Below are 15,891 nucleotides of genomic sequence, written 5' to 3'. Positions count from 1 at the left end.
CCATTCCCTATATCTCTACTCTTATCTTTTGCCACCCTCAACACCAGCTATCCCAAACCTAAAAATATAGAATGACTATCACTCCCACGGAGCTGTGTTCTCTGGTTGGAAGCCTCTAAGGCAAGGCAGTGATCCCAAAATGTCTGGTGGAACCTCAGCAAGGGAATTTTTAAAAGCTCTCCTGGTGATTCTAATGTACAGCCAGGGTTAAAAAACACAGTAACTTAAACCCTTTGTTTTAAAGATTAAAAAAACAAATTCAGGGAAGTTATCAGATTTATCCAAGGTCACATATCACAGACAACTCCTTAACTTTTTTCCTTTTGTCAAAATGATTTATTTCAAACTTTCACTTTAAATTTCACTGTATAAGACCTATAGATACTTTTCAAATTTGATTTAATATTATTTTGAAATGGCAACTGAACTGGGGACACGACAGAAAAACCTTGTTGCTGCTTGTCATTCTCGCTTATTCAGAATGACACTCCAGTCAGCTATTTCAAGTTGTCCTTTTGCAATCTATTTACTCAAAATTTCTCTGTGAAACCTACCTTGGGGAAGGCAGAACCCAGACATAATTTAGTGAGTAGGAACAGTAACGTTCCTTATTTCAAATGTGTTATGCGGGGCAAAATAAGATTCTCTATGTAGCTTTTAAGATAAAATTTTGTTAAAACCTTTGCAGCTCCATTTTACTAAAGTACAGGTTTATTCCTGGTCTTTGTAAACTACAGACAGACTTTTCATTTGAATTTCCTTCTGTCTCCCCATCACTCCTCAGAGCCTTCAAAGATTAGGCTCTCAGTGTCTCAGCCACAGAGTGGGTACTTCGCTGTGTTAACAGCTTACACCATGTACTGTACCAGACCATAAGATGTGTGGTTTGACTCTGCACTATAATCTCTATATAACCATAAGGACAGTTTTCTGCCTGCCTCAGACACAGCACAGCTGAATAGCAGCTAAGGGCCTGGATCTACAACTGCGGAATCCCAGGAGCGAACTTCATAACAGCTTCCTGACAATAAAGTTACCACTCTGAAGCTATAATCAAAGGTCCTAGCCAGAGCATTTTAAGTCAATAAACTAAATCATACCAAGGTAAAGCAGATAGGCAAGATATCAAAATATAAACGGCTTTATGAGCTCTGGCTTAGGTGTTCAATTTATTAAAACCTTGTGATTTTTTTTCTCCTTTGGAATAATTAAGGTTTTAAGGATATAAATCTAACTATGCATACAAAACCGAGAAAATGTTCAGGCTAAATATACACAGTGATAGTTTATATGATTAATATAATGAGAGGAAGTTATCATAGTTTATTTCTGTGTATGTGGGTATATATGTATTTTGCTGTCCTCTACTGGGGATAAAAGGAATGATCTACAGCTCCATCTCAATTGAAAATCTCTTCATGATGGAAATGAAATAATTACCTGGTAAAGTTCTAAGAACCAAGGATAAAATACAGTTGATATAAATACAGTTAATAGAATAAAATACAGATAAAATAACTAAAGATTATAAACCCCAGGGGTTTGCTGATTTTTCCCCCCTAAATTGTTCCCACTTTACGTTTTAGACCAGGATGAATCAAAATCTGGTCAAGAGAGCCTTTACTGAGAATTGTTGTTACCCTTAAGACTGAGAGTTTCATTCCTAATGGCAATGAATCAAATTAACTTTATCAGTGTTAGTTGCATAAATATAAAATGTTTTGAATAAGTTTTTTAAATATTTCATCTCAAAATTTGCTAACCTCACATTTTCTGTGTGGCTCTGGTAGATGATCAGACTTTATTCTATGGATTAATATTTTGTTTTATCTCATTGAATCCTCATAATCCTAATCCTTACTATTAGGTAAGTACTATTAATATTCCTTATTTAATATATGAAGAGACTTAGGCACAAAAAGATAAATACATTTTCTGAAGGCTCCTACTGGAACAAAACAGTGGGAATTTGAACACAGGCAACCTCACTATGGAAGCCATGCCCCTGTACCTACGCTAAAAGGCCTTGCATGTAAGATGCTGGTACACCATTATGGTCAAAATGTATTTGCAGGACAAAACCATTCACCTTTTCATTCTTAAACATCAGTGTTTTATGAGTTAGTCTCGAATTTGTACAAGGCAAAAATATGTTAGGACATATATACCATGATAAATTACAGAAATATTTCATTTTGAGTTACCAATTTTAAAAGCAGATACTGAAAGTAAATACGATTTATATTCCCTAGTGATTCCTCTGTGCATTAGTGGATAATCGAGTCTCGGAGACAGAGTTTTGGGTGAAGTAGAAAGGAATAGCTTTATTGCTTTGCCAGGCAAAGGGGGACACAACAGGATCACGCCCTGAAAACCTATGTGTCCCAACCTGGGAGGATTTGGTGAGGAGCTTTATAGCAATGATTCAAAGGTGGGGTTGCTGATAAGATTAGGGTGTGTACAGGCCCTGCACTCCTTTAATCTGGCCAGGTGATCTCCTAATCTTGATGAGATTCTCTGGTTCCTTTAATCTGGCCTCAGGTGGTTTCTTGGCTGCTCTTCCCTTGTCTCTGTATCCCCCTCCCTTTCCTGATTAGCAACTGCTTGAATCTGCCCTTTGAGACTCAGGGAAGGTTGTGGAGGCTGGAAGCTGTTCCGTACAAACAAGAAACAAGGAAGAAGGAACACGGAAAGGCTTCCGTGCCCAGAAGCCCCACTGGGTTCCACTCGGTTTCACTAGTTTTTGTTCTGTTCTCCAGGCCTTTTCTAATCCCCTAGACTTTGTTCATTTTTATTCGCTTGACATGACTTGGTGGGCTGCTAATGCCTCCTGGCCTTTCAAATCTCAGTTTATAACTATTGCTTTAGGGAAGCTTTCCCCACACTCATCTGTTTTATGACTTGGGCTCCCACACAAAACACCACACATGGGGTGGCCTACACAAGAGAAATGGATTTGCTTTTAGTTCTAGAGGCCAGAAGTGCAAGATCAGGGTGGGTGATCTTCCTGGCTCTTTTTTTTTTTAATGCAATTTTAAAAAATTGAAGTATAGTTGATTTGCAATGTTGTGTTAGTTTCAGGTGTACAGTAAAGTGATTCAGCTATACATATGAATCTATTCTTTTTCAGATTCTTTTCCATTATAGGTTATTACAGGATATTGAATATAGTTCCCTGTATGATACAGGACAGCCTTGTTTATTATCTATTTCATATACAGTCATATGTGTATATGTTACTCCCAAACTCCTAATTTATCCCTCCCCCCCACCTTTCCACTTTGGTAACTATAAGTTTGTTTTCTATGTCTGTGAATCCATTTCTCTTTTGAAATAAGTTCATTTGTATCATTTTTATCTTTCTCTGTCTGGCTTACTTCACTTAGTATGATAATTCCTGGCTCTTAAATCATCACCTTATCACTGTGTGCTCACGTGGTCTTTTGTCATATGTGTGCATGTGGAGAAAGAGGGATTTCCCTCTTCCTCCCTTTATAAAGCCACCAATCATATAGGATTAAAACGCCATCCATACAACCTTATTTAACCTTAATCACAGTCTAAAAGCCCTACCTCCAAACAGGATCCCATGAGGGTTAAGGCTTCAATATATGAATTTGGGAGGAACACAATTTAGTCCATAGCATCACCCTATACATTTCTATAGCACTTTCTCCTTTCTTAGAATGTATAGCAATCACCTGTTTTCCTACCTGTGCCTCATTAGACATGAGTGTCCTCAGGCCAGACCACATGACTATGTCACCATTGTATCCCTGGCCCAGTCCCAGGCATTACACGGCCATGTGAAACAGAGCAGGACCTTGTGGGGCTCCTGGGCATGGAAGCCTTTCTGTCCCCCATCTCTTGTTTGTAGGGAATAGACTCCAGCCTCCATGACTTTCCCTGAGTTCCAAAGGGCAGGTTCAAACAGTTGCTAATCAGGGAAGGGAAGGGGATGCAGAGACAAGGGAGGAGCAGTCAAGAAACAATAGTGCAGCCTTGGGGCAGGGCCACCTTAAGAGATACACATAACAATGTCTTTGAGCTCTTTACAGAACAAAAACTCCCAATAAATGGGATATGTCAGCATTCTTCATTCCACAGAAGGCCAGATTAAAGGAACCAGAGAAGCTCATCAAGAGGCCAGATGAAAGGAGTGCAGGGCCTGCACACACCCTAATCTTATCAGCAACCCCACCTTTGAATCATTGCTATAAAACTCCTCACTAAATCCTCCCAAGTTGGGACACATAGTTTTTTAGGGCGTGAGCCTGTTGTGTCCACCTTTGCCTGGTAAAGCAATAAAGCTATTTTTTTCTACTTCACCCAAAACTCTGTCTCTGAGATTCGATTTGGCACCGGCGCATAGAGACCAAGTTTTCATCATAACATGTGCTCAAAGCTGGTCGAATGAACAAGGGGCAGAAGGAAGTTCCTATTCTGCCCCTTCACCAGGTCTACCAGGAAATGCTATAATTACCAGGAGTAGGTTGGTCAGGTCTAACAAATATCTGGGGCTTTGCTGGAGACAGAACATCAAAACAAGCCTTAAGCTAATTCAGCTGCTTAATGTATGGGCTTCAGTCGCCTCCAAGGTTCTCATCAAAGTCACAGAAGGACACGTCATCAGTTAAGCTAAACTCTGATTACCAGCTATTCCTAGGCCAGGAAGCAGACGCTGTACCCATCCAGGTGAGTAGCACGCAACCCAATTTCTAAGTTCTTATTTCATATGAATCAGTGATTTAAAAATAAGGTAAATAATTTAATAAATTATACCCATTGAATAAATGACCATGTCAAATGGATAATATACTCAAGAATCAGTTAAAATTAGGTATAAAAAAAGACACTGCATTCAGGCCTGTACAAAACTTTATTGTACTTTGAATAATAAGCAAAGTAACAAAATTTAGAGCATGATAAAGGATGGAATATCTCAAATTATGTTCCTTACAAAAGCATTAAGTACAGTACACAAAGACTGTTTATAATATTTTAAAGTCTGCTAAAAATATCAAGACATCCTAGGATTTGTGGAGTTACCTTTCCTGTCAACTAGAGCATTGATTCCCACTAGCTTTGCTACAATAAAAGTTAACATATATGAATGTACACATGTAATAACTGAAATGGAAAATGAAGGCATGCAACAAACATTCCAATTACTAAGCAAGTATGAAGAAGAAAGTCTTTTTGGTATTTCTGAACTTACAATTCCTTTGAACATATCGACCAGGTCCAGTGAAACTTTTTTTCCAGAATGTTCAGAGGTGATATTCAAAACACCAAACAACCAGCAGTCCATCACCACTGTCTGGTAAGCACAGACACTGGAGTAAGTGCTGGTATGGCAATACGGTCTGTTCCCAAACTGAATATCAGCCCTGATCTCATCTCCCATGTCCAGATGCACGTTTGAACTAATGTAGAAGTGTGAGCTATGAGCTATGAAACATGAAATTCACACAGACAGGAAGTTGAACTCAAATACTCTGCTGCATGGAGGCTGAATGTGAAATTTTTCACAGTGACTGAAATTGACTGGCTGACAGGCAATGGTGGTGTTTTATATTTGACTTTGATTAAAATGAATGGACTTACAAGAAACCCTTGAGATTTAGTTAATGCTACTAATCTAAAGGCTCTGAAGAACTGAGGAGCCTTTGAAATCAGTATATGTGACCTTTTCTATATTTTTCCTTAAGGAAAGAAACAATAATAAAAACACCGAGGTACATGAGTTTCTTTTCAAGGGATTACTGTTGTTATCTTCCTGAGATGCAAAGACCACAAAAGAAGAGCACCATGCCTAGGCTGCTGAATGAGGCATCAGACACTAATAGTTTGGTCCTTTTCTAAAGGGATCTCTTCTGACAATGACACTAAAACACAGTGATGGATCACAGATGCCCGGGGGTCCTGGCTGCCCTTGGATTCCAGGTTTTCCGTGGTCTCCGTCTTTGCCGGGGAGACCTGGGTCTCCTGGAGGACCTTCTTTGCTTATTCCAGGGGGGCCCTCTGGACCTAGGATGGGACATTAGCAATACATGAACAGAGGAGTTTGGTTTTGTTGCTGACACAGCTGAATCTGCAAAACATGTAAACTGGTAAAAAGACTCCCTTGAAACTTTTACGTATTTGCACTAAGGTGAAAAGAGGAGGTATCCTCTTGCTAATTCTATACACCTTCCATTTTGAAAAGAACTATCCAAAAGTAATTTTTGTAAAACTAGGCCAAGCTATGTTAATATGTAATCATGCTGCTGCTGAAGACACAGAGCTAACATTCTAATATTTCAATTTGTGGATGGTCCAAACTATTTCTTCCTCTCAGCTTATCTTTTGCCAATATTATTATAAATTAGTAGGTAATATATCAGTAAGCTAAAACTCTTAAAGCCACTTTTGTGCCATATTTGTAGTCAAAATAACTATTTCCACTATATACATATATATATATATATATATATATATATGTATATATTTTAGTTTCCACAATGGAATACATTGTCATTACCGTAGTATACTAGTAATCAATACACAGAGGTATTATAACACTAATTTTTGAACCATAACTTAGTTCAGTTAGCATGTTCAAAAAAAGAAAAATTAACTCAAGATATTGACCTTTTAAAGTTGATGACCCAAAATAACAAAAACAAAATGTTTAGGTTTGGGGATGGAGCAGAGTGGACTGGGGCACTTTCCACCACTAATACTTCCTGCTACTACTACTAATAAACATTTATTCAGCACTAAACTACAATTGTAGGTATTGTTCAAAATGCTTTACATACAAAGTATTAAGTCATTTGATCCACCCAAAAGCCTCGAGCAGTAATAATATCTAAAATAATAATGATAGTACACATTTACTGAAAACATAACTTTTTCATGCACTGTTCTGATAGCACGACATGTATTAATTCATTTAATCTTCTACCAATGTCATGACGCAAAAGACATCTCATCACTAATTTACAAATGAGGAAACTGACACACGGAGAAGTTAAATAACGCAGCTAGCAGAGGCTGGCTTACAAGTCCATCTCAGCATTATTCTGCTTCCCTGAGAATCATAAAGATTAAACAGTGATATACACTAGGTAAGCCTGGGCGACTTGGAACCATCTGAGAACTATTCTAAGGAGTGGTATTCTAACGAGTCTAAATGATAAGTGAGAGAGAATCCTGAATGATTAATGGATATAATATAGGATAAAACTTCTAATAGTTAGAGCTCAATGGGTTGAATGTGAATCACTCAAAAAAGGAAACAAAAGTCTTGGTTTCAAATCTTTGGACAGAGATTTATGATGATTTTCTTAACGCAAAATGTGCAGCAACACTTACGAGCATCATCAGTTCATACCTGGGGGACCAGGAGGACCTTGTACTCCAGGGTACCCAAGCCCTTGGCTCCCCTTTGCCCCATTTCGTCCTGGTAGGCCTGCAGAGTGTCAGAGAGGGGAGTAAGCTTACTTTTCCCATAAAATCACTTCCTCCTAGATTGTTTCTTTCAAAGCTGTTAATACACACATTAAAAGAAAAATAAATCTTTAAAAATTAGCCAGCCACCTATTTATTATTATTAACAGGACACAGAATTTTTGAAGCCAAACTTTATAAAATGATCAGTGGTCTAGAAAAACTTAATGAAGATTAAATATTAAGAAAGGAAAATGGTTTGGAATTATTAGCTCTTTTTGTTACTCATAGTTCTTTTATTACTTTGATGAAACATCTAAATTGTTCCTATAATATTAAATTAAAAGGAAAGAATTATCAACCAACATTTCATATAAATATTCAAAAACAAAGAGCAGTAAGTTGTGGGCTATTAGGAAGTTTGGTCGCAAAACATTATTTTTCTTATAGAAATTTATAGAAAACAATTTTGAATATGGTTACAGAAGTTACCAAAGTCAAAATAAAGGAAATGGTGTCTGTGATGTTCTATTTAAAGACCTAATTAGACTCAAGCAAAATTTCTAAGTACATTGTCAACATTTTCTGATTTACAGGTTCACATGCTTCATAACACTGACCTCTCTCTTGACTTTAGGATATTCTTTCATGAAATAGAATGACTGTTCTTTAACTCAGTTGACAAATTATTTAAAGACTTAGGGATAGAAAAATTTTTTATCTTCAAGAAAACAAACAGGAACACTTGCCTGTTAAATAAGTTTAGGATGTGCATACAAAAAATACCCTTTTCTGTTGTTTATTTGCTTACACATACAAACTAAGTACCTTTTAATCCTTTGGCACCTGGGCGTCCCGGAGCTCCCATTAATCCAGGAACACCATCTCTTCCTGGCAAACCAGGGAATCCTCGGGGACCTTCTGGGCCCATGGGACCAGGTGGCCCAGGAATACCAGGGGAGCCGTGCTGGGACTGGCAGTGATCACAACTCTGAATTCTTCCACTTTGAAGTAAGACAGGTAGCTGGGCTTAAAAGCAAAGAAACCCCATCCCTTATGTTTAAATGGTGAATGGGCATTAATAATATCACTCATATTTTTTCTAAATTTACAGATGCATATCTCTCGGCCAATAATTTCACTTCTAGAAATTTAACTATGGAAATATCCATTGCTCTGTGCAATAATTTTATTGTGGCAATTGCTTCAAGTAAGGGAAAAAAGGAAGTGCCCCTCTAAAAGAAACTGGTAAATTAAATTACAGACATCATATTATGACTAAAATTACCAGAATTATGTCAGGGAAGAAAATTTAATCAATGGTGAAATAATGATAAATTGCTTTGTTAAAAAGATTACAAGGGGTACATATAATATTTTACCTTTATAAAAATACTTATCTAGAAAAAAGAACCAGAGGTTGATAAATGTCCTTTATTTTCTTCATCTTACTTACATCTTTTATAATTTCTATAAAGAATTTGTATTGCTTTTGAAATTTGAAAGTTATTAAAATCTCTATGTTGGAGACTTACCTCTTAATACGTCAGTGCAGACTTGTCGAATAAACTGTTCTGAAAATTCTCTCCCCTGCATCAAATTATTAAGGGTTATAACATTGACATACCAAGTAAAAAGCAACAGAAATATGAAAACTGTGAAAGAAGCAGAATACATACGGGCTTCCCATCCAGTCCTGGGGGTCCCTGAGGACCTGCTTCCCCGGGTTGCCCCTGGGGACCTGTAGGCCCCATCAGACCATTCACTCCAGATTCTCCTTTGGGTCCAGTGGCACCTCTGGCACCAGGCTCTCCCTTTTCACCTCTCTAAAAACAAAAGAAATCTTCAAAAGTTCTATTTAAATATTTCAGGAGGTATAAATGCATCATAAAAGTCTTAAGGATATGGATATGAAGTTATATATATATATCTAAGTTATACAGGAAACTGTTGGGAAACACTGTAATTGATCAGGAAGGAAATTTCATATTATATTAAACTGTCATTTATCCATCCATCCAACCCTACAAATAACCACTAACTAGTACCTATATTGATTAAGCAATATGCATAGTGCCAGAGATACAATGATGAATGTGACACAGTCTTGTCCCCAAGGAGTTTAAATCCTAGAGAGATAGATGTAGAAATACACAATATTCTTCACTGAGAAACATGCAGAAAAACTTAGCTCCTAATTTAGAAGAAGAATCAATATTACTGGCAAATATGTAACATTTCATACCTAATTCGGTGAATCTACATATTCTGAAAATCTCTATTTAGGAACTACTAAAGAACATGAAAGATATTTTCTGTTTGTGATGTCAATAGCTAGATTTATACAGTATTAAAAATCAAGCCATGAGGACTGAACAGACAGCATAATACATGAAGAAACATACCTCTCCTTTTGTACCAAGATGGCCTTGAATTCCCTTTGAAAATTAATAGGGAAAAAATAAATAAATAAGTAAATGTGCAAGCTACAGTACTAGCAATGTGGCATGCATCCTTTACCACACATTTAATCAAACTTTAATTTTCAGTTTGGATCTATGTTCATCGGTGATATTGGCCTGTAGTTTTCTTTCTTTGTAACAGCTTTATCTGGTTTTGGTATCAGGGTGATGGTGGCCTCGTGGAGTGAGTTTGGGAGTGTTCCTCCCTCTGCTATATTTGTAGTGAGGTGGATGGACCTAGAGTCTGTATACACAGTGAAGTCAGAAAGAGAAAAACAAATACCGTATGCTAACACATATATATGGAATCTAAAAAAAAAAAAGGTCATGAAGAACCTAGGGGCAAGACAGGAATTAAGACACAGACCTACTAGAGAATGGACTTGAGGATATGGGGAGGGGGTAGTGTAAGCTGGGACAAAGTGAGAGAGTGGCATGGACATATATACACTACCAAATGTAAAACCGATAGCTAGTGGGAAGCAGACGCATAGCACAGGGAGACCAGCTCGGTGCTTTGTGACCACCTAGAGGGGTGGTATAGGGAGGGGGGAGGGAGGGAGACACAGGGGGGAAGAGATATGGGAACATATGTATATGTATAGCTGATTCACTTTGTTATAAAGCAGAAACTAACACACCATTGTAAAGCAATTATACTCCAATAAAGATGTATTAAAAAAATCAGTCAGCAAGTAAAACACTCTCTGTAAGGCCATTCTTTAAATATGGAAGTTTCTGAAGAAATGCAGGGGTTTCTACCAGACAGAATATTACAAATGGAGCCAGAGTAAGAGGAAAGATAAAATAGTAAGCTCTCTGGACTAGAACCAAACTAGAACTAAAACTGAAAACAGCTGTCATCTGAGAATCCACTAAGATGATTTCATGAGGGAAACATTCACTTGGACCCCATTCATAACGTGAACGCCAGAAAAATCACACATGTGCAGCCCTTGGTAGGATGACAGTTAACTAGGACTTTGTTTATACTTTGAGAGATTGGGACAACTATTCAGCTGCTGAGAGGCAATGGCTGTCCTGCTCCCCCCCCACCCCGCCCCCTGCCATTCTCCCTGTAGACTCAGTTCCTGGTGGTGGAAAATGCAGCTTCCAACACGCCCAGGACAGAAGCTTTCTAGGGAACCCAAATTCTGCCTTGGGGGAGCAGACTTCCTCTTTTCCTTGAGAAGTGAGATAAAAAAAAAAACAAGTTAGGGGAAACATGCAGAGAGTGTCATCTGTCAACCAGTGAGCTAACCAAGTTGTGAACTCAAAATCCAAAGAAAATATCCTTCTATCAGAGAGTTACTGTGAATAACACTTTGGGGTAAAAGGCCTGGGTTGTGGAGGGTGATGGATGAAGGGGTGAGGGTCCTCCTACGAGTAGAGCTGTTTAAAGATGCTGTGTGATTAACTCAGGGAAACAGCGCAGGTCAGAGGGGAATAGGGACAGAGCTGGTTGTCATCCAGTGGTGTGAGTGGAGTGAAGGGACAGGAAAATGAAGACCTTTTGTATTGCACATAACTGTACGCAGGCAAACTCTGTCCATTTCTCCTTTCAGTGACTCTTGCTCTGAAGTTCACTTCTAAGTTCTCAACTTTTTGACATGTAACACTCACCCTCCATCTTAGACAACCTTAGGGCATGTACTTTCAAAGATTGCCCCCCACACCAATGGTCTCCCCCATTCCTCCAAGTGAGGGACCCAGAGACCCCTGTCCTTGGAGACATCACCTCACAGTTTTATCCCCCTACCTCCAGAGTCAGTGTAATCACTGAATCTTTCTCCCACCCACACTCCCTAATCAGTTGGATGCTTTTTTTTTTTTCTTTTTTTTGTGGTACGCGGGCCTCCCACTGCTGTGACCTCTCCCGTTGCGGAGCACAGGCTCCGGATGCGCAGGCTCAGCAGCCATGGCTCATGGGCCCAGCCGCTCCGCGGCATGTGGGATCTGCCTGGACCGGGGCACGAACCCGTGTCCCCTGCATCGTCAGGCAGACTCTCAACCACTGCGCCACCAGGGAAGCCCAGCTGGATGCTTTTATTTGTCCAATATGGCTCTGACTGAACCTACATGCCACTTGGCAATCTCACCGAAACATGGCTTCATGAGGAGAGTTTAGTCAAGGAAGAAGCAAGGCAATCTTATTATGTATCGACTGCACAACACAGTTCCTCAAGATGGCATTTTAATTCACCTCTAGTGTAATAAATTATATCTTTGAACAAACTAGAGGGAAACAAGGACATTCCTTCACTATGTATGGCCTCAACTACTCACATTTCAAGAAGAAAATCAAAACTCAACAGTAGGTACACAGATGCTGCCATGTATGGCTGCCATGGGCCAATACTACTCCAAGAAATGGGTGGAACTGTCTACCTTTAGTCATTTATTTGGTCAGAAGAAAGCATTGAAAATCAAGTTTCACAGCCACTGAGAGTATCAGCATGGGAAAATGAAAATATAAATCAAAAGATTAAAGTTGTGATCACCATCACCACTAGAATTCTCATCCTTGGGCACTTAGAATGCAGGCTACATCTCCCCTTCTCCCCACCCATTTTTATTTGCAAGTAACCCTCTCTCAGTATTGTTCATTATGTGATTAATTATTTCATTTTCCATAAAAAAAAAAATACCTGTGGCCCTGGAATCCCTGGTCTTCCATTCTCTCCCTTTTGACCCTTTAAAATTGAATAAATGTTATTCATTAGTTTGCACACATATGATGCAATCACATATACAACACAAACTATGTACTGTGCTGTCGTCTAGAAGAAAGGTCACAAGAGCAGTGATGCAAGTACGTAAAATGATGTAAGAGAAGAAAAAAAGAAGTGAGAGGAACGTCAACCTAATCTTACAGCTAAAATGGATAAAGACAAGGAACGAACTACTGACTTTGGGGAACATGTAAATAATGTTAGACAGTTGAGGATGTTCTGCTGAGTCCATGTTCACAGCATGAAAATAATTTAAAAATCCAGTGGCTGTGGTCATTTTCTTAATTTCAATGACATTATTCATGTTTGGTGTTGATTATACACTAAAAATATACTGTAAAATACATTTTGAATGAAGATCTTTAAATTAGGACAAATAGAGAAAAAAATAATAAAGATATAAACACATTTGTCCATTTTGGGACATCCTCCTTGTATAAGACATTGGGCCAGACCCTGAAACTCTATTTCAGCCCTATGTTGAACAGGATAATTAGCAGTTTCTAGCAAAACATACACCTAGATATACAATCAATTAAAGATCTAGTGACTGAAATTGTAAATCACTCCTGCATAGAGGTTTGTTCATTTACTTACTTACATCAATGAATTCCCAGGGGCCCTATTTGCTGTAGGGACACTGTTATAGTGTCCCCATGTTGCCTTCAAGTTGCTTACTGTGTGGTGCAAAAGCTAAGCAATAAATCTCTTTAATAAGCAGTTAAATTCTAAATTTAAAAGTGGTTAAGATACTAAACCTTAACTGTTCTCAACACAAAAACAAACTAACGTGACATGATAATGGTGTTAGCTAACCGTACAGTAGTAATCATATTGCAATATATAAGTTGCACCTTGTACACCTTAAACTTACACAATGGTATATGTTAATTATATCACCTTAAATTTGTACACCTTAAACTCGTACACCTTAAACTTACACCCTAAACTTATACATTATTATATATTAACATTGTGCCCTGTATACCTTAAACTTATACAATGTTATATGTTAATTATATCAATAAAAATATATACAGCTAAATTCTATTGGAATTCTATTAAAAAAAGAATGATAATACTGTCTGATAAGGATGCAGTATATAATTATATATCTGGAACGGATACTATTGGGACATAGGGTGGGGCATCTGATAAAGAGGGTAGGAAAAATGACTCCACCTTGAGTGCAGCCCTCAGGGATGTGTAAGTGGTACCCAACTGGAGAAGACAGGGGGGTGTGGCAGGGAGAGCAGACACAGGACAGAGGTGTATAATTTCTTCCAGCTAAAGCAGCAGGGCAGGAGCAGATAATAGTGGGTAGACTGGCAAAGAGATAAGACTAAAGAAGATTCAGTCCAACAAGGAGGCACTTTATGGGCCGGACTTTATCTTGAAATGCGTGTAGAGCATCACTGAAGGACTCCTAAGCAGCTGTGTAACTTACTTATTGATGCTGGTAAAAGTGTGGGGGGAAGGGGTGGACTGGACTCAAGGAGACCAGTTAGGATATTACAGTCACCCAGGACCCATGACAAGAAATGGTCAGGACAGTGGGATGGGTGGAAGGGGCTTAGTTCAAGTTTCATTGTCTGAAACAGTGTTCAGACTGTGACCTTAGCAGATTTTGATGCTATTATTACCTAAATTTGAAATTTCCTTTTATGCCACCAGATATTCTGGAGCTTTCAAAGTTCTGCGAATTTTGCAAAGTGTTTTACGTAGCAAGACTCAGCCACTATAGCTGAACTTTTTTTTTTTTGGCCACACCGCACAGCATGTGGGGATCTTAGTTCCCGACCAGGGATGAAACCTGTGCTCCCCTGCATTGGGAGCACAGATTCTTAACCACTGGACCAGCAGGGAAGCCCCTATAGCTGAGCTTTGTAATCTTAAAAACATCATTAAAGTACTGTCTGGACACTTGATTTGTAATTGATGGTTGAAAAAGTCTTACATTTCTAGAACTTAAAAGACTGAAAGACCGACAGATATAGTTTATTCCTGATCAGTGTGTCACTGATTCAGCCAGCGGCGTCCTACTCATGTGTCAGGGTTCAGTTAATGAAAACACCATCTGAGGGCCACTCGGACTGAGGTGAAACTGTCCTCATCTCCCAAAGCTGTAACATGTTTCTCCTCTTTGCCTTTGTTGCTAAGACACCCAGAACCAAACGTCCTTCTAAATCACCTTAGATTTCCTCAGCCTGATCTAATTTTCTGGTATAATTCTCCTTCTGTTTATTAGTTTGAATATGTTTTACATATGGTGTTAACAGTTTCTTATCAAATTTATTTATGCCATAAGCCATGTCAAATCATTTGTGGAAACCAACACACCATAAAATATGTAAATAAATATATATTACAAGCATGTGATAAAATCCGTATATTATTTTGTTGAATCACTTGGTTCCCAAGTTTCCTACAATAGTGGTGTAGTGACGAATGTTAAAGTTAGATTTGATGCATTTTGAGAAGTTTAGTAAAATGAGAAAGCTGGGATTTAACAGATATTGACGGTAAAACAGGAAGGAGCTGGAAAAGCCATGTAAGAATTAAAAAGAATGAAGCCCTGAGTTTTTTGCCAAGCCAGAAAAAAAAAATAATAAGCCAGTAACATACCTGAATGCCCTTTTCGCCTTGATTTCCTTTGTCCCCCTGCAAAAAGGCCGTTTAATATGTATCATAATGTCATATATTCTGTATCCTTTCAAATAAACATGCTTTTCTTCAGCCAAGAAAAATATATGGTCTCATGCAAATTCGACAAGTGCCTTATAAACAGAAGATGACTCCAACATGATATATGAGAAGAGAGTAAAAACACATTAGGTCAAGATGATGTCTAAATGAATACTTTCTTGTGCTCTTACATTCAAAAGAAAATTTACTACAATTTCTATTTTATAAGGAAGAAGAAAACTTTTCTATATTGATCACAATCTGAAGTTAAACAAAGAGAGGACTTATTTTGACAAGTCTTGTTTTATGAAATCAAACTGAAAAGTCTTCTACTATTAAGCTAATAATGGCCACAAATTTATAGGAAAAAATGAAATAAAACAATGTTGAAATAATATTTTAGAAAACATATGTTTCAAAAATTAACTTTTTTGGGGAAATTCATATTCCATAATATTGTTTCCTGGAATTTCTCAGCTAGAAGAGATGTTTGAAACCAACTAGTTCAGTGTCTTTGTTCTTATAATGTACCCACAGATCAGGAAAGGTAAGCATTTGCCCAAGGTTGAACTTGGACA

General features: G+C 38.1%; 1 protein-coding gene across 1 annotated transcript in view; it reads right to left on the bottom strand.

Moving 5' to 3' along the window:
* Window positions 1-5,842: 5,842 nt before the first annotated feature.
* COL21A1 (collagen type XXI alpha 1 chain) overlaps window positions 5,843-15,891 on the bottom strand; it is a 129,885-nt gene continuing 119,836 nt past the window's right edge. Inside the window, exons 22-29 of the mRNA XM_007471192.1 lie at window positions 15,254-15,289; window positions 12,545-12,589; window positions 9,840-9,872; window positions 9,114-9,260; window positions 8,970-9,024; window positions 8,263-8,463; window positions 7,379-7,456; window positions 5,843-6,030 (exon numbers count right to left, since the gene is read on the bottom strand). Coding sequence (XP_007471254.1) covers window positions 5,843-6,030; window positions 7,379-7,456; window positions 8,263-8,463; window positions 8,970-9,024; window positions 9,114-9,260; window positions 9,840-9,872; window positions 12,545-12,589; window positions 15,254-15,289 — 783 coding nt within the window. The remainder of the gene's footprint in view (window positions 6,031-7,378; window positions 7,457-8,262; window positions 8,464-8,969; window positions 9,025-9,113; window positions 9,261-9,839; window positions 9,873-12,544; window positions 12,590-15,253; window positions 15,290-15,891) is intronic.

The sequence above is a fragment of the Lipotes vexillifer genome, unplaced genomic scaffold (assembly GCF_000442215.2).
Source record: "Lipotes vexillifer unplaced genomic scaffold, Lipotes_vexillifer_v1.1 scaffold302, whole genome shotgun sequence".
NCBI lineage: Eukaryota > Metazoa > Chordata > Mammalia > Artiodactyla > Lipotidae > Lipotes > Lipotes vexillifer.
This window is presented reverse-complemented; position numbering and strand designations above follow the sequence as displayed.